At 37.7% G+C, this 27,991-nt stretch overlaps 1 protein-coding gene across 1 annotated transcript; it reads left to right on the top strand.

Annotated features, from left to right (window-relative positions):
- Window positions 1-27,620, top strand: Asic5 (acid sensing ion channel subunit family member 5). Its single transcript, XM_004655885.2, has 10 exons — window positions 1-40; window positions 3,367-3,673; window positions 7,519-7,756; window positions 11,658-11,783; window positions 14,424-14,573; window positions 15,371-15,518; window positions 19,447-19,503; window positions 21,821-21,989; window positions 26,002-26,093; window positions 27,430-27,620. Exons 1-10 carry the CDS (start codon window positions 1-3, stop codon window positions 27,618-27,620), a joined length of 1,518 nt encoding a protein of 505 aa, XP_004655942.2.
- The last annotated feature ends 371 nt before the right edge of the window (window positions 27,621-27,991 follow it).

Below are 27,991 nucleotides of genomic sequence, written 5' to 3'. Positions count from 1 at the left end.
ATGGAGAAGATTGAGAAATCAAAAGTATATGCAGAGAAAGGTAGGTGAATCTAGCAAAATCATCTGAACACTTGCAAACTTCCTTCCTGGAGGCCAGAAGTAAGCAGAGGAAATGGAGGATTATCTTTAATTCTTTTTGAAAGTGTGATTTCAAGTATTATTTGGAAATAAAGCAAATGATATGTGTTTATAAAGGAATGATACCTTTTACTTGGTTAAATAATAATTTATACAAAAATTGTTAGAAAATATGATTATATGTAAGAATCTGGATTTTGTTTGCTTGTTGCTGCCTAGCATGTGCTGTCATTTTTTCTTTTAAGATGCAATGATCTGTGATGAATATTCCTCACTGTATTTTTTATTCAAATCAGCATCCAGTGTCAACGCCACTCACCATAGTTACATGGTGAATGTAGGCTTTTTCAGGAAAGTATGATGTCTCTTCTTTTTCAGCTGGTGGGCAAGTTTTTAAGACAATTCTGACCCTTTAAATTTTTAGTTTTTTTTTTTTTTTTTTTTTTTTTTTTTGAGGTAGGGTCTCACTCTAGCCCAGGCTGACCTGGAATTAACTATGTAGCCTCAGGGTGGCCTTGAACTCAGGGTGATCCTCCCACCTCTCCCTCTGGAGTACTAGGATTAAAGGCGTGTGCCACCACACCTGGCTAATTCTGACCCTTCTTGATGGGCATTCATTGCCTTGCCTCATCTTTGTTCATCCAGAATATTACTTTAAAAAAAATTACCAAAGAAAATGCTACCAAAGCATACACTTTAAAATAGCTTTTTCTTGTATAGTACATGGTGTCCTCATGTCACAACTTGTCCTTTATGTACAGAATCATTGTTTTATTTTGCGTTGTTAACTACAGATGAAAAATAGCATTAAAAGATTTGAGTGCCCCCCAACCAAAAGTATAAAAATCTCTAGAAAAGAGTTGCAAATGCTTGAGTAAGGGTTGGTATGTGAACTGATTTGTGAATGTAAACTTGAAACATTTTTTTCATGGTAAAGTTTACAGCCAGATACACTTTGCTTGGCCAGATACTGGTCACTAGATTATTCTTCGCCACCAGTGGTTTGTATCCCCTTATAGTGACTGGCTTGTAAATCATCAAAGCACATCATTCACAAGTGTTTGAAAGTAATGACTCAATGATAAAAATAGATTATAGTTACATTTATTTTGTAATTATTAATAACTACCTTCTTTCATGCCTCTGATTTAATCCTGCAGCTTTGTAGGTTACTTTCTATGTTGCCTGACTTGATAACAAAAAGAACATTGTGTGTCTTTTATTGTGATGTTGTAGCACAATTTTAAGCAAATAATAATAATACAAACATTGGTTCATAGTTTGTGGTATCTTTAAAATAATAATATAGTTTTTATTTGTTCAATACTGTATATGAGAAAATCTTAAAATATGTTAATAAATATACTTTAAACATAATTATATATCCCATTACTGAATCAAAATATAAATAATTTATTGGAGAATAACATAGCATTACCTACTAATTTAATGATAAGCAGATTATAGAAGCTTTTTGGAGTAAATTAATACTGGATAGTTGACATAAGTAATAATTCTTGAATTCTAGAAAATGGTACTAATGTTAACTAATATTATCAAAAGCACTTATGAGATTATGAAAATTCATTTCTTTGTTCATTCTGCGTGTATGTATGTGTGTATTATATGTGTATGTGTGTACATGCATGTGGAGGCCAGAGGACAAACTTTGGTGTCATTCCTGGGGAATCACCTATCTTTCTGAGACAGTCTTTAACTCAGTGCTCACTAGTTTGACAATACCATCTGTCCAGCAAGTCCTGGGATCTGTGTGTGTACACCTCCCTGGCTATGGGATGGAAAGCACAAACCCCCACACCCAGCTTTCTTTTTTTTAATGTAGGCACTGGAGATGAAATTCAATTCCCATGAATGCAATGCAAGCACTTGACAGACTAAGGAATCACCCAGTTCTAAAGAACTCAGTTCTCAAATGAGAATTGTAAATTGTTTTCCAAAATCCTGAATATTTAGCTATGTACTACACATTATTAAGTTACCATAAGACTAAGAATATCTACATTGTTGAATACTTGTCATGGTCTCAATAATGGGTTGAACCTCCTCCATGAATTATTCATTTAATAGAAAACACCATGTGGCCCATATGGTTACTGCCACTTGGCTGAAGAGGCAGGAGAAGGTGACCAGGCTGCAAAAAAATGAGGCCTGAGCTGAAAGCAAAAGGCTCCCATGACAGACAGAAGCATCTCATCCTCTTACCTCAGCAAAGAGACTCTTTATATTGCCTTCTGGCAAATTGAAACAACGTAAATCAAAGGAAAATTCTGGACGACTTCTTTATAGGTTGCCAAAGACATGTCAGCAACTCTCACTTAGTCTAGCAGTCAGTAGCAATAATCATGATTTAATTGATTATTGATACTTTCAAAGACATTCATTCATTTGCTAAAGAGGAGGTGATAGGCTACTTAGCTGATAATATTAACTTTAAAATTCTCACTAACTGTTGCAGTCAAGTTTGCATTGCTGCTAAAAGTCATTCAACCAAAAGCAGCTTGTGGGAAAAAGAGGTTTATGTTGGTTTACAAGCTCAAGGGGAAGCTCCACAATGGCAGGGTAAAATGATGGCATGAGCAGAGGGTGGACATCACCCCCTGGCCAGCATCAGGTGGACCATAGCAACAGGAGAATGTGCCAAACACTGGCTTGGGGAAACGAGCTATAGCACCCATAAGCCTGCCCCCAACAAGACATGGCCTCCAGGAGCTGTCAATTCCCAAATCTCCATCAGCTGGGAACCTAGCATTCAGAACACCTAAGTTTATGCAGGACACCTGAATCAGACCACCACAATAACCAACAGAAAAACTCAAAAACTGTGTACCAAAGTATATGATACATGCAAGTTACATCACCATGAGTCACAACATTATAGGACAAATATTAACTAAGGAGCTGACCTTACTTAGGACTCATGAAAGACTAACATTTTGTGAAGAAAAGTAATTTAGAAATTAGTGGTTTTTTTAAAATTATTACCTGTCATGTCAGCTCATTCAACGTTGGTTGAATTTGAATTAACATACAAATGTGACATCACTAATATCTTTCCCTTGACAATAGTCCTTCTCCAAGTGTAATCAAATTCTCGCTCTATTCACCTAGCCAGGACTTGTTATCTCTGAATGAATAATCTGATTCCCAATTAACCCTTGACCTTCATGAATGCCACATACCTGTTAACCCATTTGTGAGTTGTGTTCATTTACAGATAGCATTGAGGTGTCAGCACTCATGATATTTTCTCTAATTTATGGAAATCAGGACTCTTAGCAAAGATCAAGCTTTATCTTCTGAAGAAGCCACTACCGTCTGCAACTGACCGGAAGAAGTTTGATTACGACTTTGCCATCTCCACGTCCTTTCATGGGGTTCACAACGTTGTCCGGAACCGCAGCAGGGCTCGCAAGCTGATCTGGCTTTTGGTGGTGCTGGGATCTGTGTTTCTCCTCGTGTGGCAGGTCTACAGTCGTCTGCTCAACTATTTCACGTGGCCAACCACAACATCTGTTGAGGTTCAGTATGTTGAAAAGATTGAGTTCCCAGCAGTCACATTTTGTAACTTGAACAGGTAAGAAAAATACTGTTTGAATCGTTATTATTTTATGTTTCTAGCATAAATTTACTTAGATGATTATAAAATCATCTTATGCATATATATATATATATATATATATATATATATATATATATATATATGCAGGGAGTTTTATTGTTACAGAGGAACTCTACCCACAGGGGCCACTTTGAGTGTCTGGCTTTGTATTACTGTAGAATCAAACCCAGTTAGGCAGATTGTGCAAGCAAGTTCCTGAAACAACTGAGAAATCTTCCCATCCTGCCATTTTTAATATATGTTAAAGCAATGAAAATATCAAGTTGCATTGAAAAGCACAAATTTGTAAAAGTAAAAATACTTGCTAATTTGTATTTTCTTTTATTTTCCTTCCTGCCCTTTTTCTTCATTCTTCATTACCTATATACTAGGTAACTATCAAACTCTATGGTCAAATGGATGTGAAAATCTGGACTGTGGACTGCAGGAAGGCTAAGCAGTTAAGACACTTGTGTATAAAGCCCAGGTTCATTAATATGGTGAATGAGTCTGGAGTTTGTTTCCAGTGGCTAGAGGCCCTGACATGCCCATTCTCTCTCCCCCCACCTCTTTTTCTTTGTCAAATAAGTAAATGAAAATAAAATATTTAAAAATGAAAAGAATCTGGATGGTGAGATTATAAAAGTCTGTCAGCTAGAAGAAGGAAAGAGAAACAGGGCTGGAGAGATGGCTTAGTGGCTAAGGTATTTGCCTGTGAAGCCTAAGGACCCATATTTGACTCCCTAAAACCCATGTAAACCTTAAAAAAAATATTTATTTATTTATTTGAGAGAGAGAGAGAGAGAGAGAGAGAGAGAGAGAGTCCGATAGACAGACTGGGTGCATCAGGGCCTCTAGCCACTGCAAACAAACTCCAGACGCATGTTCCTCCTTGTGCATCTGGTTTCATGGATCCCCCACATAAACCTTTTGTGTGGAGCAAAACTCCTTCATACTCACAAGGTGGTGTACACATCTGGAGTTGACTGCAGTGGATGGAGGCCCTGCTAATTTAATTCTCTCTCTCTCTCTCTCTTTTCTCTCTCTCTGTCATATAAAAACAGAAACACAAACAATCATATTGAAACATGGTAATTATTCCAAGATAAATATAGGCATATGCCCTCACACTGCAAGCTTATAGAACAAACTCCCAGTCCATATATGGGATTTTTTGAAGCATGACTAGAGGTTTCCGGATGGAAATGAGAAAGAAAGGAAAGTAGGAGCTGATGAGCAAGCACATAGAAATTTTGTGATATTTATACGGAATGTAAAACAGTGGAGGCAGGGCCAGCTGGAGCTCCAAGGGTGCGTGTCCACAATGACCTCACAGGCCTCAGTTTTGCAGAGCATTACTTTATGAAATGCTCTGTTTGTTTCTCTTGAGATCTTAACTTAGACTCGCTGCAGACAGCAGCCCTGGCCTGACTGTACGCTGTCTGCAGTGATTATAGCATTTTGCCCCCATATGGTCTCACAAACAAAGCCCTATCGTTACCTATGGGAAAGTTTGAAAGGACTCATAGAGTAGAGGGGTTTGGCCTGGGACGGGGACACAGCACTTATCATCTATTTGACCACAGGCTGCTCATTTAGACTTTTCAGTTTCTTTTTTGGGGGGCGGGGTAAAGAAGTCTGAGGTAGGGTTTCACCCTAGCCTAGGCTGACTTCCCACTCACTGTGTGGTCCCAGGCTGGACGTGGGCTCACGGCAATCCTTCTACCTTTGCCTCCCTAGGGCTGGCATTAAAGTGTGCACCATCAGGCCTTGCTAGGTTCAATTTTTCTAAGAGTAATATATTCACTGTTACATAAAACCCGTTAAAGTAATCCACTTTGTTTTATTTCTGACACAATTCTAAAACAGTCACTGAATGTACTGTACACATTCCAAGAGGTTTGTGGGACCACTTGTAGCTCAACATTTGAAGCTATCTAAGAAGATCTCGGAAAGTGAAGATCAACCCACCATCTCACAAGAAGTGAGGTGTTCAACAATCATTTGCTCAGGATATTTTGTAATATTTTATTTATTTATTTGAGATGGAGAGGGAGAAAGAAAGTCAGAATGAGCTCGCCAGGGCCTCCAGCCACTGAGAACAAATTAGAGATGCATGTGCCATCTTGTTTGTGCATCTGGTTTAGGTGGGTACCGGGAAATAAAACCTGGGACCTTAGGCTTCGCTAGTGAGCACCTTAACTGTGAAGCCAACTCTCCAGCCCTAGCTCAGAATATTTTTAAAAATATGAATTCTCAGTTGGCTGTGGTGGCGCATGCCTTTACTCCCAGCACTCGGGAGGCAGAGGTAGGAGGATTGCCGAGAGTTCGAGGCCGCCCTGAGACTACAGAGTTAATTACAGGTCAGCCTGGACCAGAGTGAGACCCTACCTCAAAAAACCAAAAGAAAAACAAAATGCATTCTCAGAAAAGCAAAGATTCCTGGCATGTATACTTGATTGAAAGAAATTGTATACACCAACAGAAGGATGAAATGAAAAGTTACACATTCTCTGTTCCAAGAGAAAGTAAAATAACTGGTGAAAAAACAATTCTTTGCATAAAGCAACTATTTAAAGTATTTGTTAATTGTTCTAAGCGAATACAGTAAATCAAAGTATGTGTATGCAGCATTATCTACTAAGTGTTACCCCCAACAGTGAGCTTCCATAAACCTGAACCTCCAACTTCTTTCTGTTCTACCCTTTCTGTCTCAGCATAACAGACATCACTCTGGAGAAGGAAGTGTCCAAGGACACAGGGCTTCCCTTCTCTCATCTTCTACCAAGGGGCCACAGTGGGCCTTGAGAGATGCAGACTGCCAGTCATCCTCTTTCCTGCTCCATGGTGTAGAGGATGAATTCCGGATGAGTGTGGTTTATAAGTTACGGTTACCTTTCCTCCTTGTGACTCCCGTTTTTAGGTTAGAGCCTGTGTCCAAGGACACTGAAAATATTTCTTCATTTTCAGCCTTAAAGGATGAAGGTTTCCTCTTAAGAAAAGCAAAGTTGGAGAGTCAAAACTCTCTTGTTCATGTCCCCTAGAACACTCTAGGTTTTCTTTTTTTTTAATTTCCCCTGATGATAAGCAGATTATAAGGACAGAACATTTGAGGCCTCTCTTTTTCTCCCTTCTTTTCTTCCTTCCTTCCTTCCTTCCTTCCATTTCTTCTTTCTTTGATTCTTTCCTTGTTTCTTTCTCTTTCTTCCTTTCTTTATCTTTCTTCCTTCCTTTCTTCTTCTCCTTCTTCTTCATTTCCTTCCTTTTTTCTTCTTCCTTTCTTTCCTCCTCAATGCCAGAAATGGAGCTATAGGTTTCGGATACAATAGATAAGCACTTTACCAGTGACCTACATGGTGAGCTCTTGGTAATTTGAGACAGTATCTCACTAACTAGCCTAGGCTGCCTTATTCCTCCTGATGTGCCTGCCTCAGCTTCCGCAGGACTTTGATCATACTTATGCACCACTGAGTGAGGCAAGAATTAGGTCATAAGCATACATTACGATTGGACAATAGCAAGTGTGTGTGTGTGTGTGTGTGTGTGTGAGAGAGAGAGAGAGAGAGAGAGAGAGAGAGAGAGAGAGAGAGAGCGAGCTAGGGAGGGGAGTGGGCAGAATTTCAAGTAAATGACACTCTGCAATATATGACAAATGTCATAATGTGTCAACAACCTTCAAGAAATCCAGTTTTGTTAGAATATGTGTGAATGAAGGAGAGGGTAAAAAATAAGGAGAAGCTGACAGCCAGATATTTGGTCTCTGTCTTCTAGAAAATTACAAATATCATCAGACTAACCATTGTCTTTATTCCTGCCAACAGATTCCAAACACATGCAGTAGCAAAATTTGGCATTATATTTTTCTTATGGGATATGGTCTCCAAGGTGCTCCACCTTCAGGAAACCAGTGAGAATTCCACCAGCTCTTCAGAAGCTTTTCACTTTGTTGCAAATCAACAAAACTTCAGCATCACGGAGTTTGTCAAGAACAATGGTTTTTATCTCAATGGCAACACCTTGTTGGACTGTGAGTTCTTTGGAAAGCCATGTGGCCCAACGGTAATGATTTCATATTTCTCCAAATATTAATTAAGGTCCTGAGGCTAATTCTAATTGTACGTGGTTTCACGTTAATATAAATTTTATTCCATTAATATATCAATCTAAGTTTATGGAAATATTATACTTCATGTTTTTCTGATGACCAGCTACAGCTTTACATTATCAGGAGATGTAGAATACATGAGTCAAATGTGTTCATTCAAGAGCTTAGGTAAGGTCAGATGGGGAGATGGCTCAGTGTTTAAAAGTGCTTGTTTGCAAAGTCTGTGGCCTGAGTTCAGTTCCCCAGCCACACACATCAAACCACACACACACACACACACACACACACACATGCACGCACAAATAAGTAATTTTTAAAAAGAAGTTAGAAAAGAATGTGCCTCTCCTAAGGTGAACAAATGGATGGAGGAAATAACTCCTCAAACAAAGGATGTTGAAGTAGTTTACCACTGACTAAAAACATGTTTAGTAAACACTAAGACAAGTTATTGTTAAATGTTGTAAAACCATACTAAATTATGTATGCAAAGATTTCACTGAAGGAATCACATGAATATAGACCCAAATGCACATTAAATGAAAATAAAGCTCTCAACCTATGTGAGAATTAAGAGATAATTTATTATGAAGCCAAATATTTAGTGAGTGTGGCCAGGTACACAGATTCAGGTTACCCCAAGTACTAAATTCCAGTGTGTTGAAAGTTTAATGAAGTTTTTATAGTAGTGACATGAAATTATAAACCAAGTATCTTTTCAAACACATTGGTGGAAACATCAGGTAGGCAGGTTACAGCAGAGTGGGGAGATCTCTCAGGTCAATGTCAGATCCTCTCTGCTATAGTCTGAGTGTAAATTACTCCCCTTAGGTTCATATATTTGAACACTTAGCATCGGCTGGGAAGGTTGTGGAACCTTTAGGAGTTGGCAAGCTTGTTGGAGAAAGTGGGTCACTGGAGGGTGGGCCTGGAGTTTTTATAGCCCAGCTTGCTTTCCTATTCCTCTTTGGCTTTCTGACTGGATGCAAAGTGACCAGCCAGCTTTGCATTCCTGTTGCCGTGTCTTCTGCACCATGATGGATTATTTCCCCTTGAATCTGCATGCCAGAATAAACTTTTTTCTTCCTTAGGCAATGTCTTTTTTGGTATCTGTATACAGAGGAGGAGATAACTAAACCACTAATAATATTCTTAGACGGTTTGGAGGAAGCTAAGTGATCTGTTCATACATTTCAGACAGGATTTTATATGATACTGACAAGGATATTAGGTCAAACATAGATGTAAACAGACATGAGTATTTACATGACTAAAGATAGCCCATTGGGCTGGATAGATGGCTTAGCTATTAAGGCACTTGCCTGAAAACATAAGGACCCAGGTTTGATTCCCTTAACCTCATAAGCCAGATGTACAAGGTGATACATGTATCTGGAGTTAGTTTAGAGTGGCTAGAGACCCTTGTGTGCCCATTTTCTCTCATTCCATCTGCCTCTCTCTCTCTCTCTTTCATAAATAAGTAAGTAATTAAATAAATAATACTGAAAAAAAGACAGCCCGAGATAAATTGGCTATGGACCTGCAACTTTTCATCACAGACATTCTAATCAGAGTACTAGTCTTGTAGAATGTTTAAATAGGTGTGGATGGATTTCTAGAAATACATCACATTTTGTGTCTATGTTGGTCAGAAACTGTTTTATGTCCTACGATGCTATAAAAACTGTAGAAATGAGGTTGAGTGGGTAGGAAAGCAGTTTTTAAGATACATCAATAGATCACAAACCCATTAAATAAAAACACCTAGGATACCAAGTCTACTAGCCATCATGATTCAGATTTCAGAGAAGTTAATAATAGCTAATAAGGGATAACGTAGTTATATCCATTCTCTCTCTCTCCCTTTGTGTGTGTCTGTGTGTGTGTGTGTTGGTATACACGTATGTGTGCAATCATATGCTATGGTGAGTATGAACGGCATAGAATGAGTTCAGATGTTGTATTTGGTCCTGGTCTTTCCCCTTTATTTGAAGCAGGGTTTCTCAATGTTCACTATTGCATTTGCCAGTTAGCTGACCTGCGAGGTTTGGTCAGTTTCTCCTGTCTCTGCCTCTCTCCTCGCCATAGTCACCAAGAGATTACAGATGCTCATGCTGCATCATCCAGCTTAACATGGATTCTGGGAATCCAATCTCAGGTGCTCATATTTGTTAAGCAAACACTTTATCCACCTAGACATCTCCCAAGCACCATTTCAACTTTTTTTTTTGTTGTTGTTGTTGTTATTGTTTTTGTTTCTTGAGGTATGGTCTTACTCTAGTTCCGGCTGAGCTGGAATTTACTGTGTAGTCTCAGGGTGGCCTCGAACACTTGGTGATCCTTCTACCTCTGCTTCCTGAGTGCTGGGATTAAGGCACGTGCCACCATGCCCAGAATTTCAACTTTTTTTAAGTTGTAACTTTTAACAACCTTTTGTAAGACACTTTAGCCATCTAATATTGTCCACATTTATCTGTCAATTTTGGAACAATTCTTTACTTTAGGAAAGCACTAATTTATAGTCTAAATTCTTTCTCTTAAAAATAAATTTCCTATTGTTCTTTAACATTCTTTACAAAAAAATGTATTAAACCAGGCTTCCCATTAATGATTTACAGTTGATTGCCTGGGACCCATAGTTTAACACAATGAAAAAGCAATTGTCAAAGGAAGCATAAAGTTAAGTTATCTTTGATTAGATTTCCCCATTTTCCAGATATTTATATATTGAATGAACATAATTATTTAACATAAAATCACAGAAGTACCCAAAGTTACTTTTTCTCCAAATACTTTTTCTTCCTTGAGATACTGGGGGGGAGGCAAGGAAAAAAAGGCTGAATGCCATTAAATTAACAAACTGAATGTTTTGAAAGGAAAGAAAAATGAAATTAAACTGAAACTCATAAACTGCATACACTGAAAAAGAAAAAAAGAATACTTAGAACTAAATTCTCAGAAAATAAAAATAGGTATGAAAACTAATAGGATGCTCACACCAAACATAGACTAAAGCAATGCTTCATGGACCAAATAAAGAGGATTAAGTTCCAGAAAGAACTCACCAACATCTACCTCAGGAGTCAATGCTTAGTGGTCAGGCACAAGGGGAACATGCTGATATCTGGTGCTCATCTGGGTGATGTCCCCAATGGAAGTAGACCATTCTTGTGGACCTACATTGGGTGCCCCAAACTACTGACACAAAACACAAATCTTCACTCAATGTGAATGAGAGTTTATTGTGCTCCCAAGTCTGAGTGGCCACTGCATAGGAGTAGACTCACGTTATTCCAAATACTATGTTTCAAAATGGTAACAGTCTTATGAAGTTTGACAGTAACAAAATATGAAAAGTTTTAAGACAAGGTATTTATTAAATTGGTGGAAAGTCTGCTATAGTCTTTCAACATCGTTTGATAACATTCTTAGTCTTTCACTTAGTGAAAGCTAAGGAGTCTATTTTCAAATTCCCAAAGGGATTTTATTTCATTATTAAAAGGATATTAGGCCAAACACAGAGGTGGACAATAAATGGCTATTTATGAAACTAAAGAAAGCCAAAGGTAAATTTGGCTCTGGACTTGCAACATTCTTGCTTTCCACCACCATGGAACTTCTAACCAATCAATTAGCCTTGTGGGATACTTATCAAAGGTGTGGCTTTTTTTCTGGGATTTTCAGTTCACAAAACTATTGTTGAATACATATGTAAATCACTTGACTATTAATTCTTTCTATCATAAGTATTCTTGTTTAAACATTTGTGGTCTTAAAAAATTAGAATAGCTTAAAGTTTCAAGACATGAAAATATAATAATCAACAGAGAGTGTTTTGTTTCATTTTTTGTATTAAAGGATTTTAGACATGTCTTCACTGAATATGGAAATTGCTTTACTTTTAATCATGGTGAAAATATGCAAGCAAAGAAAAAAGTGAGTGTCTCTGGAAGAGGTTTATACCTGCTCTTCAATGTCAATCAGGTACCAGATTATTTTCATTCTGAGCTGGATCCAAAAGGGACAAGAAGGTGTATGGGCTTGAATATTTCAATAAGATTACTTTACCATGTCAATCAGCATCCAGCATTATTTCAATGTTTGTCAATTTTGCCTAGTGTCCCATAGATGCTAGTTTACATCTGATTTAGGAATTTTAAAAGAAACTTTATAAGATATAAACTAAATAATTTTTAGTTTTTCTTTTTATACAAATATTTTTATTTATTTATTTATGTTCAAGGTGTGAGAGAGAGGCAGGGTGAGTACTCTAGGGCCTCCTACTGCAGATTCACGTCCCACTCTGGGCATCCACCTTTAGTTGGGTATTGGGGATTCAAACTTTGGTCACCAGGATTTGCAAGCTAGCATATCTCTAACCACTGTGAAATTTCTCCAAGCTTTATCATTTTTAGTTTTCCTTTTTGCTTCTATTATCATTATACCACAAACTGCTCATGCTACAGAATAAGAATATTTTAAGTTGCAGCACATATATCTAATTTAAGATGACTGAAATTTCAGAAATATATGTTGGTCCATCTTCATTAGCAAAGTGCCTGCTTCACAGGCATAGGGACCTGAATTCAAACCCCAAGAGGTACACATAAAGATGCTAGGTGTGGTGGTGCACACCAAAGTATCGGGATCGAGGAAGCAGAGAGAGGATTCCTGTGGTGCTCTGGCCAGCAGTCTACTCTAATTGGTGAAGTCTAGATTGATGTGAATTCATGTCTCACCAAGAGATGGACAACATACCTAAGAATTATCACACAGGTTTGTCAACTAGCCCTGAAATGTGGGCAAATACACATACATGCATGCCTGTCACACACACAACACATAAACACACACACATAAGAAAAGAATTGTAGTCAGATTTTCATCATAGTAAGGCAATACAGTTTAGAAATGAACTCAATCTTATACTGATGAGTCCTGGAATCAATATCTGAAGAGGATGGAAGATAATTCCTATGCTAAGGATACTACAGAAATGAATATATCCTGCCAAGTTTTTGTTTGTCCATTTTTGTTTTGTTGTTGATATTTGCAATTGGTCACAGAAGGTGTTTTTGAACCTGGGAAGCAAATGTTCTGAATCCTAATATTTAAAGTAATATTATTTCCAAGGGTACCTGATACAGGTTAATCCTCATGTTCTGTTTTGCATAACTACTTCTATTGTTAATTTAGAAGTGTTTCGCCTGGTTATTAAGGTTTTGTCAATGAAAATTCCAAACTTATAATAAGTTGAGTATTCAAAGATACACAATTAATAATGGTTGGGAAATAAACTACAGCTTGCATCCTATCAAATTACTTTATCCCCCATTCACAGGAGGGAGGCCACTGGCTCCATTTAAAATATTTCTGATAAGGCACCTCACACAACACCTGCCTATATCCTATACAAAATAATTTTATTTGTGTCCTAATAGTGCATGCAGCAAATATTTGAGAGACAGAAGACAGAAAGAGACAGACAGGGAGATAGAGAAAGAAAAGACAGTGGGCACACCTGGACTTCCAGCAGCTGCAAACAAACTCCAGATATATATGTCACTGTGCATCTGACTTTATGTAGGTATTGGGGAATTGAACCTGGGTCATTAGGCTTTGCAGGCAAGCAACTTAACTACTGAGCCATCTCTCCATTCCTTGATGAATATTTTTATGTTATTTAGATACTAGACTTAGGATTACTTCAAATAATAAATTTCACACATTATAATTTCTAAAATATTTTTATAATGCAATTATAATCCAAAAATTTAAGTCATGTTGTATATGTAAATGGCACCTACATGTTTCCACAGATTAACCTGTAAGTGTTTCTTAGCAGGTAATAACAGGACCTGGAAAAGTAGAATTCTGAAGTATAGGAATGTAAAGAATGTTTGTTAAAAGTAATTATAGCCAGGCATGGTGGCGCATGCCTTTAATCCCAGCACTCGGGGGGAGGCAGAGGTAGGAGGATCGCTGAGAGTTCGAGGCCATCCTGAGACTATATAGTGAATTCAAGGTCAGCCTGAGCCAGAGTGAGACCCTACCTCGGAAAAAAAAAAAAAAACCAAAAATGAATTACATAAAAATGTATCCATTTGAAACAAAAGTCATATGTTCAAGTCCAGCATTCTCCTTAGAGCCTGAATGTATAACTGTGACATCAGCAAACACTTAACCTTACATATCTTTGCCTGACACAGATTTATATAAAAAGAGCATTGCTTTCAAAAGGGAATATGTAAGTCATCACAAATGAAATTTGCATGTTAAATAAGGCCATGAATCTTAATTAGAAAGAAATGAAGCAAATATTCTCTAACATCAAAGAGAATAGCCAGATAGGAAGCATCTCCAAGACACCTAGATGAAGAGAAATGTCTTCAGCAGTGGCCAGGGGTAGCTGGAAATTAGCCTGAAGTGTAGAGGCCTAGCTTGTGATTCAGTGGTGGGTGTTGAATTCTCACGTTTGATAAGAAACTGATAGAAAAGCCTGATATGAAATAACTAATTTTAGGTAAGTCATGTAGATCATGAGGTAATGCAACCAAATCACAACTTTGTGTAGAATGTATATATTCCCTTTCCATTGTTGGGCAGTGTATGTATTTGCTTCAGGAGGAATTCACTGATAATCCTGCCCTTGGTTTTACTGACGCGGGAATCATCTTTGTTATCCACTCACCAAAGAAGGAGCCGCAGTTTGATGGCTTGGGCTTGTCCTCGCCTGTGGGAATGCATGCTAGGGTGACCATCCGCCAAGTGAAGGTAAGAAGTTGCCAAATGTAGTCAGAGTAGGAGAAAATTAAGTGGGTAGTGAGTGACCACATTCAATACACAGATAACCTTTTTTTCCTAGAAACTCTTTACTTCTATGCCTCTAAACAAAGTCTGGAAATCCCAAAGTCTCATTTCAGATTCACTTCTTTGGAGGCACATATTTACTAAAGCACAGTGAATTAGCATACAGAATGTAAGTGCAAGCTGAGAAGCCTATTAAACATGAGGTAATTTCGAACTTCATTAGAGCCGCGGGAATGATCACGTATATTCTAGTCAGGAATTTCCTCAACTAGCCTTCTGAATTTCTCTCTCCTGCTTGAAGTTTCAGCGAGTGGTTGATAAATACTTCCCTCTCAGAGTTATTATGGAGTGTGGGTAAAGTAATATAAAGCATTTCCTTGCTGACATACACATAAATGATAGGTGCTCAATAAATAATTTTTGTGATTTTGACTGCTGTGTTTTTAGTAGCCTGATTAGTATGAAATAGCATTTATATCAAGATTTTTTTCTTATAGGAGTTATTGCTTTGAATGATCTGTCTGACTGATTCTATTGACTAACATGTGGAATAAATATTAACAATTTGCCTCAAAGTTTTCAGAAAATACTTCACATCAGGGACAAGTTAATAGTGTAGGCAAAATTTTATTTTAAATGTAGTTATTTAAAATAAGCAAAGAATTTTGAGAGAGCCATCAAAGCATATCACTAACTCTGATAGAAGGCAGGCAGATCCACTTAGGAGAGACCATTTAGTCCTCTATGTATTTTACCTTCAGACTGTCCACCAAGAATACCCATGGGGGGAATGCAGCCCTGACATGAAGTTGCAGAACTTTCCAAGCTACAGCACTTACGGCTGCTTGAAGGAGTGCAAAGCCAGTCACATAGAGAAGCAATGTGGATGCCTGCCCTTTCTGCTTCCAGGTAAATCAAGAGTGACAGCTCTCCCTACTCATTTCTGTTTACTTAATTGGCAGTGTAGGAAATCACACGTTGTTAAATGATTTCCCACGCTTATGACAGTCTGTGTTGAAAATGATCCACTTGCCAAATGCAAACTCAGTTGATACATTTGAAATCACAGAAGAATCACAGAGGGTTGTGGAATGGAAAATGTGTTGTCAGACGTGACTCTCAATTCTTACTTCCAAAGTTTAAAGCAGATGCTCTCAAACACATAAAATGGAACATCAAGGATTTTGTTACTTCAGAGTACATTTGGTCATGTGTATATAGTCCTTCAGACCCCAAATATGTCAGAGTTAGGAAATTAAATTCTTTGCTCTGTGATTATGAAGGAAATTTTAAATCTCCTTTACACACTTTGGGGCCTTTTTCAGCACCAGAGTTCGATGAGGGTAGCATTGAGGGAGGCTTCTCAGCAGGGGGATAAGAATTAGACATGACCTTCACCTTTTCTATCTGTCATTTCCCACAATGGTCTTCTTTGTGTTTCTTGTCAAATAGGAAGAATCATTGCGATCTGTTTGAAGAATTCTTACAAGGATAACATGAGAATGTAAATGCATAGCCTAGAGACATGTAGGGCATTTTATTTAAATTTCCTTCACCCCTTTCATAGCATGTCCATAAAGACATGTGGACTATATTAAGGGCGGAAAGTGTTTGCCTATACCATTTGGCTTTATGGCCTAATATTAGTTAGATAGATAGCTGATGATAGATAAATAGATACATAGATGGATGGATAGTAGTTATTATCTATCTATCGTCTATGAATCTATCCATTCTCCCTTCTCCACTCTCCCACAGCTATCCTGTTCCCTGCTGTCTCCTCTCCTCTTCCTTTGCCTCTAGTTTCTCTCTCCTGCCCAAAGATTCACAACATTTTAGTATTAGCCCCTCCCTTGAACAACACGTTCTACAACATACAGTCCAATGCAGTCTACATGTCAAAATATTTCTCAAGGATCTCACACTTTATTTCCTTCTTTCTGGGATGTAGTGAATGATCCTCTTAGATACGAACTCTAAACTCGTTAGCTCTGGCTTGGATTGCTATTTCTAAGTGGACTGAAAACAGTTGCCTGGGACAAATCTAATTTTGCCCAAGTGGCACAATGTTTATGCTTTAAAATCCATTATTTCTTTTAAAGTTCAAATGGATTAATGAATTCAGAGCAATAACAGGGAAGATGCTATGTTAACATGAAGTATGATGCATAGGTGAATTTTGGGACATAGGAAATGCTCTCAGGACTATTTTCTTATGTTTGTAGATGTTCAGGTGTCACCCGAAGTCTACTGGCACATGAAGACACTGAGACTTATAGTCCTAAAGTGCACTACCCAAAGTGACTTCAGTGACAGCTTGAGAAAGCAATCTCCCAAACTGTCTTTTGGATATGAATTGATTTCAAAGTTTCAATAGCTTTAATAATGAAAGAAATGTTACTTCAAAAAGTAATTTTAAAAAAAAAGAGTCCATGTATTACCAGGTAGTTTTCCTTCCCATCTTCATCATTCCTTCCTACCTCTTTCCTTCTCTCACTTATTTTTTTTCTTTTATTTCCTCTTTCTTTCCTTTCTTCCTTCCTTCTCCCTCTCTTTTTTCTTCCTTCCTTCCTTCCTTCCTTCCTTTCTCTCTCCCTCTTTATTTCCTTCTTTCTTTCTTCCTTCCTTCCTTCCTTCCTTCCTTCCTTCCTTCCTTTCTTTCTTTCTTTCTTTCTTTCTTTCTTTCTTTCTTTCTTTCTTTCTTTCTTTCTTTCTTTCTTTCTTTCACTTTAAGTGCCCAAGAAGGGATTCCACAAATGCCCACAGCAATAAAAGCATATTCTCCTTTAGTTATTTGCAGGATTACTGACTATACACTGAAGCTAAACTCAGAAACCACATGCTTTACCAATAGACAAATAAATATCCCATTGCAAGACAAAGACTGGGGTTTGTAATATCAGCCCTGGGATTAACAGTTCACATATATATATGTTTTATTTTTAGTCTCAAGATTGACATCAGGTGCATAACAAATACTTATATGTCCCCTCTCTGCCCTGAGGATGGCAGGCCACCAATATATGAGTGTTAAAGGCATTTCTTATATAAATGTACCACATTACATGTGTTAAGAATAGCAATATTATATTATACATTATATTATTGTATAATATGTATATTACAATGTAATATTCATGTCACATATATTTATATTGATATATATGGATAGATATAAATATTTAACCTGAAAAATGGAGCAGGCCCTTTTATCTTTATGGTCAGGCATGAGTCATTTTCTTTTTATCTCTTCTGTTTTCTTTCTTTTTATTTTTTTTTTTCAAGGTAGGGGCTTTCTCTACCTCAGGATGAGCTGGAATTCACTATGTGGTCTCAAGTTTACCTCAAATTCATTGCAATCCTCCTTCTTTTGTCTCCCAAGTGCTGGGTTTAAAGGAGTGCTCCCAGCTGGCATAAGTCACTTTCTAAGTAAAATAATAAACCATGTATCATAATATGATGAGCTAGATCCAATGAGATTCTAACTAAAAACACTTTACCATTAAAAACAGAATAAACACTAAAATTTTTTGAGGCAAGCCTCACAGAATGGCCATTTTTTTTTTTTATTTTATGAGAGAGAATGAAAAAGACAGAGAGAGAGAGAGAGAGAGAGAGAGAGAGAGAGAGAGAGAGAGAGGGAGGGAGAGAATTGGTGTGCCGGACTTCCAGCCACTCTAATTGAACTCCAGATGTAAGCACCACCCTGTGTGTAACCTTAAGCATTTGTAACAACTTCTGTATCTGGCTTATGTGGGACCTGGAGAGTCAAACATGGGTTCTTAGACTTCACAGGCAAGCACCTTAACAGCTAAGCTATCCCTCCAGCCCTAATTTTTAAAAATCTATCTTTGATTATTATTAACAACATATTTTGTATAGATATATTACTTATTGGTACCCCCTTTTCCCTTGTCCCTGTCCCCATTCCATTGTCAACCTTCCTCAGTGGGGTTGCAAGTATTCCCTGTGGGTTTTGGCTTATGAATTGGGGGAGCAGCAATAAGTTATTTTGGGAGGCAGGGAATTCCTCTGGACATGATGTCTCGGCATGTGGCTCTCATAAAATATTTTATTTATTCATGGGGGAGAGAGAGAAAGAGAGCAAGAAGCTGACAGAGAGTGAGTATGGGTGCACCAGGGCCTCTAGCTACTACAAATGAACTGCATACTCATATGTCACTTAGTACCTCTGGCTTTACATGGGTACTGGGGAATGGAACCTGGGCCATCAGGCTTTGTAAATAGTGCCTTTAACTGCTGGGCAATATCTCCAGCCCCAAATTAAAATCTGATGATAACGAAAAGCTTAGAATTGAAACAATATTTTTCATCTCAACATATAGTTTCACTGGAACGTGTATATGCATATTTATCTTCCAAAGAAGATAGGATGGCTGGCTGGCTGGCTGGCTGGCTGGCTGGGTGTGTGGGCAGATGGGTGTAGACGGGAAGAGTCCTTTGGACATCAAATTGCTTGTTTATCAACTGTAAGTCTTGGGACAAGGGGCACCGTTAGTAGTAGAGGGTACACTTCATATATGTGAGGTCCTGAGGGTAATCACCAACACCAAATAGACAGAGAGAAAAGTTTGCACTGCATTGCTTAAGGCTGTTCCCTGCACAGCCAAAGGACCCAGGTTTGTTTCTCAGGACCCATGAAAGCCAGATGCACAAAGTGGCACATCCATCTAGAGTTTGTTTGCAGGGGCTGGAGGCTTTGGTACACCCATTCTCTCTCTCTCTCTCTTCCTCACTCTTATTCTCTCTATAAAATAAATAAATAAAGTATCTTAAAAAGAGAAAAGCCTTAATATGCTCTGCTTATTGTTTTAAGGAAATGGCATAGAATGTGACCTACAGAAACATTTCAACTGTGTTTCTCCTGTTCTTGGTAAGTGACTTGTTTCTTTTATTTCCTGAAATCACATTAAACTTATGATAATAAAATTCTAATTATAAAAGATAATGAATCATACCATATGGGTAGCCCAAAATGAAAAAGAATATAGGCTATAAATAGTAAATTTAAAATATTCTTAACACTACCTTATATAACCATAAACGACAAAACAAAACACTCCTAACTTCAAGACACATGCAAGTTAATAATACTGAGCAATAAAATAATAACAAAGTTTCTGTTTTCTTTCCAGTTTTTATGTGGTTTGCAAATCTTTGTTGTTATTTGTTTATTTATTTATTTGAGATGTAGAGACAGAAAAAGACAGATGGAGAGAGAAGGAAAATTGTCACACCTCATCCTCTAGCCACTGCAAATGAACTCCAGATGCATGTGCCATCTTGTGCATCTGGCTTACATGGGTACTGAGTAATCAAACCTGGTCCTTAAGATTAACAGGCAATCCCCTTAACCACTAAGAAATCTCTCCAGCCCTGTTCTTTTTTTATTTGTTTTTATTCTTATGTTTGTTTATTTTTTTGAAAAAGAGGAGGAGAGAAAGAAAGAGAGAATGGGTGCACCAAGGCTTCCTGTTGCTGCAAATGAACTCCAGATGCATGTGCCACTTTGTATGTCTGGTTTATGTCATTCCTGGTTAACTGAGCCTGGGTCCTTTGGCTTTGAAGGCAAGTGCCTTAACCATTAAAGCCATCTCTCTAGCACCCCTCTGTTCTTTTTGTATTATGAGAAGAGCATGCTTTTTTTCTCTTATTGCATAAAAACCATAGCATTTTATGAAGAAATATTCCAGACTAGAATAAAAAGCTGAATTCTTCTGAAAATTCCTCTCATTGTTTAAAAATCATCCTTTTAGTTTATTATGCAGACATTTCAAATATAAATGTTTTACATAAATGAAACCATTATCACACATACTTTCTTATTGGGGTAACATAAATATATTTTTTGTTACATACCTACCTTAACCCCCTCACAAAATAAATATTCCATTATCCTATGGCACATATATCCACATATATGATTGTACATTTATGAAGTCATATGTTACCTCATTAAAATATTATTCTATTAATTACCCTTCGAGGACAGCTTATTTTCCCCTAACCCATGGTGAAAATATCTCTAACACAATACAGACAGATATAACACTTTCTTTTATATGGTTGTAAGATATTTCAAGTCACAGGGACCATTAAAAGGGATATTTAGTTTCAAAATTAAATACACAGACATATTGACATTATGTTGCATATTTCTTGTGATTTACTATCCATTGGGACCCCAGGAAGTACCAGGGAAGCAATCACATGCCCAGTGCTTCCAAGATTACTGTGAGAAACAAGGTGGCAAGAATGTGTGGTTGAGCATGTGTGTGACCCTCTGTGTGGGGTGTGTGTGCTGAGTGTACAGGGGTATGTGAATGTGATGGCAAGTGTTGGGCTGGTGAGGCTAAAAGCACTAACAAGGACAGAGACAGGGAACATCAGTGGCTACCCAGGATGTGACTAAGCCCACAGAAATAAGGGACACTAAACACAGATTCACATTGCACACCACAATGGCTGAGACAAGGCTAAAAAGATCAGTTCAATTTAAGGTACTGGCTTTCATGGTTCCATCTGGAGGTTCCACTCAAAGTGATAACATCCCACACTAGGGATTTCCATCCTTCCCGGACAAATAGCTGGCCATGCATGGGAATCGACGGGGGACTGGATGGATTTCTAATACATCTATGACTCAATACTTCACTGTGTTTTATATTATGTCTTCTTGGTTCTATTAATGGTCAACTTAAAACTATGTATTTAAACAATAAGGATATATTGTGCTATAGAGATGGCTTAAAGATGAAGGCACTTGCCTATGAAGCCTAAGGACCCAGGTTCAACTCCCCAGATCCCATGTAAACTATATGCACATGGTAGCACCATCATCTGGAGTTTGTTTGCAGTGGATGGAGGCCCTGGCACACTCATTCTCTCTCATTCATGAGTAAAATAAATAATCTAGATAAAAGTAAAAAAATAATAAGGCTATTATAGAGGGCCAAGAGAGGATGATGGAGAATGAAGATAATCAAAATGTATTGTGTGCATATATTTTAGGAAAATATCCTAATGAAACCCATTGCATATAATTACTATACATGAATAAAAACTAAAAGACAAGAAAATAGAATATAACTTCCTCACCATTTTTTCTAGCATTATAAGAAAAATTATTAATTTTAGTGTTCATTCCTATAACGTATTCCCTGAACACATGGTTCTGCTTTCTACTTCAGACCACATTGAGCTTAAGGGATTATGTACAATGGGAACGCATAACTCTAGCTGCCCTGTTTCATGTGAAGAAACGGAATACCCAGCCACCATTTCTTACTCTGCTTTTCCAAGTCAAAAGGGTCTGAAATATCTTTCTAAGAAGTTGAATCAAAGCCAAGAATATGTCAGGTAACCTGATTAGTCTCACAATTACCATTAATTTTCTCCCTTCGCAGGAAATGACATGCGGATCAATCACAGGGGGCAATGACTGATGCCATTGTACTGACAATAACAAAGAACTCTAAATTAGACAAGATCAAGCCTTCCAATACCTCAATTCAATTTTAAAAATAAAATATATGATGTGCAATATAGTCATTTGGTCACTGTAACTGCTTCACTATGCAACAGCTAGAAAAAATAATTCCGACTAATATTATTCATGCTTAGAATATGAAAATCTTAGCTTGGCATGGTAGCACATGCCTTTAATCCCCGCACTCAGGAGGCAGAGGAAAAAGGATTACTGTGAGTTCAAAGCCAGCCTGGTACTAGATAGTGAATTCCAGGTCAGCCTAGGCTAGAGCAAGACCCTACCTCAAATAAACAAAGCAACAGCAACAAAAACCCTTTACCTACGTTTGTACCTGAGTCTTCTAATAAGCATATAAAATAAATGGAAAAGAAATCATTATTCTCGTTTTATAACAGCAGAATGACGCCTTCCGTATCTTAAGTAATGGCTTGATAAAGACTGAATACAGTAGACTGGAGAGATTTCCCAGGGCTTAAAGAAGCTTGCTTTCAAAGTCTAATGGCTCAGGCTTGATTCTCCTGTGCCCACATAAAGCCAGATGCACAGAGTGGTGCATGCATTTGGAGTTCCTTTACAGTGGCAGGAGGCTCTGGTGAGACCATACTTTCTCTCTCTCTCTCTCTCTCCTCCTCTCTCTCTCTCTCTCTCTCTCTCTCTCTCTCTCTTTCTAAGTAAATAAATTAATTGAAAGAAATAAAAAGACTGTGAATAACAGAAGGACATTTTGCCCGGGAATTTGGTCTCTGTTCACCAAGTTGGCTTTAAGGAACTGTGGAATTCTAAATCCTTATAATTGAGTGCCAAGTTACCTCCCTCCCTGCCACACCTTGCTGTCTCTTACAATTTACAAGTCAGAGTGTGTAAAAAAATCATAATGACTTTTTTAATTGAGGGCGAAGAGTTAACATTTAAAAGACTTGTTCATGCACTACTTGCAAAGATCAAAATACTTCAGGAAAGACAACTATACTATATCAGGACAGAAGCCAAGAAATCTTAGCAGATAAATATAAAAAAGAAGCAATGCTGGGCTGGAGAGATGGCTTAGCAGCCAAGGCACTTGCCTGCAAAATCTACGAACTCAGATTTGATTCTCCAGGTCTCATATAAGCCAGATGTGCCTGGTGTTGCATGCATCTGGAGTTCATTTGTAGTGGCTAGATGCCTTGGCTCACCTATTATCTCTCTCTCTGTGTCTCTAATAAATACATAAAAAAATAAAATAAAGTAAAGAAGAAATACCTAACTTAATCAGGAAGCAAAACTAAACTTGGGAAGCAATCAGCCTTGGACTCTGGCATTCTAGGGCATTATGGAGCAGGTACGGACTCGATTAGGAAGACAATGGTGCTTCAGCTTAGCTCTGTATCATCAAAGCCAAGTCATTTCTCATAATGCAGAGCTCAGGTTGCATCCTGTGGAAGCATTTCCTTGGTGGTCAGTTATGTGATAAATAATCACTTTTCCCTTTTATCCCTTTGCTCTTAAAATTCAGATTTTGATGTACCATCATGTCTTTCTTGGATTAATAAAACCATTTCTTATCATCCCAAGGCACAGATTCAGTGAGCCCAAATTCTTGAACAAATAACTGACCTAGATCAATTATGTACATGTCACATTTTTTTTTTTTTTTGTCGGAGAGGAGAGGAATTTATCTTCTCTGGAAAACACAGATGGATAATGCTAACACATAATCATAACTACTGACCTTTGGAAATTAAACAACATCAGATTAAGAGCACAATGAGGGGGAAAATAAAACAAGTGGAATGTTGCTAAAATTTCTGAATTTCCAAGACAACTTTATTACTTCTTTCACTGTGATAACTGCTTTATTATTTGTAAACATCACTATCCCCCCTGATGTTTTGTTTAAATATAGTACATTTTCCTGTTACCTAGCATTAAACTAATGGGAATTAAGTACACCTATTAATGGTGCATTTTGAATTAAATATATTAGGAAGTATTGATTTCCAAAATGGTAAACAATGAGAAGAGTGATTTACAGCTGGCTTTCCTCAGATATGTTCAGAAGCACCATCCTATTCCAGGAAACATTGCTAATAGCGTCTGTTTTTAATTAAGATTTGTTATTGCCACCTGAAAAGTCATGTGGTATTTAGTTTACAGCAGACTAGTTAATCTTTAAGTTGTTACAGGATTTTTTTTTCTTGGTTTTGTCTGACTTTGGTGTTTTGAGGTAGGGTCTCACTCTAGCCCAGCCTGACCTGGAACTCACTATGGAGTCTCAGGGTGGCCTCACACTCCCAGCCATCCTCCTCCCTTGACCTGCAGAGTGCTGATGTTAAAGGTGTGTGCCACCACTCCCGGCAAATTGTTGCTGTTTTAACAAATATATAATGAGCATTGTTGTATATTATTTTTCCTGAATCTTAATGGTGTTAATATTCAGGGGATATAATATATGTGACAATACATCAATGTATGAGCGATTACAACCATGCCTTGTTGAGCAGTTTTCCATTGTTGAGGAAACTGATAAGCGCACCATGTCTGTCAGACAAGGCTAGATGCTATGGTAGGAAAGATAGCAGAAAAGTGAGCTGTAGAAGCTAGCATCAGAGATGGTTGTTTTCAAGGCTATAGACTTTGTTACTGTGTGAAGAACCAAGGGAATGTATTTGTCGAGGTTGAATACCTGCACTTAGAAAGCGTCCAACCAGACAGATGCTGTAAGGGTCCCAGTAAGATCGCTCATGTGAGGGTGGGAACAGCCTGGTAGGGTTTGCAAAGTAGCACAGGTCTATGTGGATGTGGAAGACACTTCAAGTGATATAGGAGTGCTGGGGCGATGGCTCACCAGACAGGGGTGCTCCCTTACAAAGCCTGGTGGCCTGATTTACAAGGTGGCCCATGGATCCAGAGATCATTTGCAATGGCAAGAGGCCTTGGCATGCCCATACACTGTCTCCTGTTTCTTTCTCCTTCTTCTTCTCCTCCACTCCCCTCCTCCTCCCTGTTCTCCTCTTCATTCCTTCCCTTCCTTCTCCATGTCTTCTCCTTTCCCCTTCTTCTTCCTCCAACTTCTCCCCCTTCTTCCTCTTCCTCCTTCTCTTCCTCACTCCCTACTCTCAACTATATAAAAAAAATTAAAAATAAGATTGGCTAATTGAGGTATTATAAGTTGGATCAATGCCAAGCCTCTGACTAAGAATGCATTAAATAATTAGATAACCAAGTTGAATTATCAAAATCAATTGAATATATTATTTCCCTTAGAGTTCAGGGTCAAACAAAGACAGGGCCTCTGAGAGCATGCAAAGACTCATTTTTAAAATAGTGTTTGCCCACATGTGGACATTCTAGAATTGTCAGGAAAACGTAGCCTTTGCATGAGTGTGTTGGTCACGTTGGCTGAGCACTCACCACAAGCCAGGTTCTACTCTGGTTCCGTGTATGTCCTATGCAGTCTCTCCTCACCAGCTAAGCCCAGGTCTGTAACCCCGACCTCCCAGACACAAACACGACTGCTTCATGGCCACTCCAGCAACAAGGGGAAAAGAAGCACTTGAATCAAACTTGAGCCCATACCCAAGGGTTGATAAATAAATACCTTGTTCTGCTAGTAAATGTTTACATTTAAGATATTTTGGCAATTTCTTAGGAATACAGTTTGGATGAGTTAGCTGGGTCTGAGAGATTCTTTTGTTTTCAAATAGGACTATGCTCAAGTGCCTTCCAAACAGATGCTAATTGACTTTAGCATTGAGTACACATGCTGCATCTAATGAGAACATTAAAATCCACTTGAATCTAAAATGGACAGCATATATATATATAGAGAGAGAGAGAGTCAGATTTGAGAAAAGCTGTGCTGAGAGTGCAAAGCTATATTAATTCAGTTTCCATCCCCAGGCAGAATCTTGTGAACATTGAAATAAACTATAGTGACTTAAACTACAAGATCACCCAGCAGCAAAAGGCAGTGAGTGTGCCTGAGTTATTAGGTAAGTCTTATTGACTTGCTTCTTGATTCTTTTTTCTTTTTTCATCGGGTTATGATTCTTTCTTATCCAATTTTCAATGGAAGAAAACAAATAGTTCCTATCACTTGCAAGTTACTTAAGTGGATTTTTACTCCTTAGCAAATACTTGGAACTAAAGTGCACAGGGTTAGGTCAAAGCGACAGTTTATGTGTCATATATAGCCATGGTCACAATTACATTTTTTTTCCTTCAGACCACCCATCACCAAATGACTATTATATAGTGTTTTGGTCTGTCCAGATCCCACACCTCCACACTGCGCTTTACCCCAGGGAGGAGTGGGAAAGACCTAAGTGAACAAAATCACACATTGACTTGGCAGCTGCTTCCCCATCAGGCCCTGTCACAGCAGGCAGAGTCCTTAGCAAAGTAGCTACCTACTAAGGAAAGCCATGCAACAGTCTACAGAGGACATTCCAGTCAGGCACAATCACTACAGACAGATGAGCAGCTGAGAGCTATATGAGGAGCAAGTGGTGACTTCTCCAAAGCTCCCAGAGAAACCATTTTTCACTGCCATGCTTAACAGCAGGACCATCCAAGGATGGATGGAACAATGCAATGAAAATTATGAATAATGTGCTTAAGAAAGAACGGCTACGGCAATAGTACCTAAAGGGACATTGGTAGGGTCTGGTGAGAGTAGAGAATAAAGAGTTATTTTTCAAAAAGGGTCTCATCTGGGGAAAATGAAAATAGTTTAGAGGTGAATGGTGTGAATGCATTTAGTGCCTCAGAACTATAAACTTTAACAAAAAGGTTAAAATGGTACTTTATGTTACATATAGTTTATATAATAAGGATAACCATGGACTAAGGACCATGGGGAAGGTTAAAGGGTGTCTTAATTAATTGAACTATTATAAATTCTTAAGAAGGGGCAAAATTTGGATATTTGCAGTTCAGGTTGCTTGGAGATTAACTTTCTGTAAAGTAGCATTCTCCAGCAGTGCCCTCAGGATGTGTCCTTTCTGCCCTCCTTTTCACACATGCAAATGAATTCATAATTACTTAGGATGTTTTGTTAATTTACCTAGACATCTTTGAAAGTTTGAGTTAAATATTTAGGAATGAATGTTACAGTAAATTTCTACTTTTTAAGATGAGTTCTGGTAAATTATTGTCACTTGTCATCATTACTTTGTATATACTAAATTTCAAAGTAATTTGATGAATGGATGGTCATATAAGATCAGGTATGAGGAACTTTTTAGCTTCAAGTAATTTACATTGTAATAGCATTTATGTTTTTTTTGTTGTTAAACAACGTAATTTCTGTGTTGATTTTTATTACAGCAGATGTCGGTGGTCAGCTGGGCCTATTTTGTGGGGCCAGTATGATTACAGTTATAGAAATTATTGAATACTTATTCACCAATTTCTACTGGATATGCATTTTCTTTATGCTGAAAATAATTGAAATGATGCAGCAAAATCCCGCACCTCAAAATCATCCAACAAATAAAAATAGTATAGAGGAATGTTAATATCCTGTGAGAAAAAAAAATAGGATTCTCTCTTCACATTACTGTCAGACTTATCATAGCTCTCTCTTTGTCATGTGATGATGTTGTAGTTTGGGTAGGTTAATAGGAATAATTGAAGATATCTATTTCTTTGTCCTTTATTATGTATAACATATATAAGTCTTCTAATAACCTTTACATTGTACTCTCAGATCCTACATTAGCAGAGATTATGTGGTATGTATTTCATTAGATTTTTTGTGAGGATTGAATATTTTGATTTGAGAGAAATGGACATTTTATAGTTATATATGTAAATTATATCTAATAAATTTTATAGGAGTAAATAAGACATTCTTTATTCAGGAAATAGTATATGAAATTTATGCCTT

Source organism: Jaculus jaculus, chromosome 12 (assembly GCF_020740685.1).
Source record: "Jaculus jaculus isolate mJacJac1 chromosome 12, mJacJac1.mat.Y.cur, whole genome shotgun sequence".
NCBI lineage: Eukaryota > Metazoa > Chordata > Mammalia > Rodentia > Dipodidae > Jaculus > Jaculus jaculus.
Note: the sequence above shows the minus strand (reverse complement) of the source record. Positions and strands in the feature narration are given on the sequence as shown.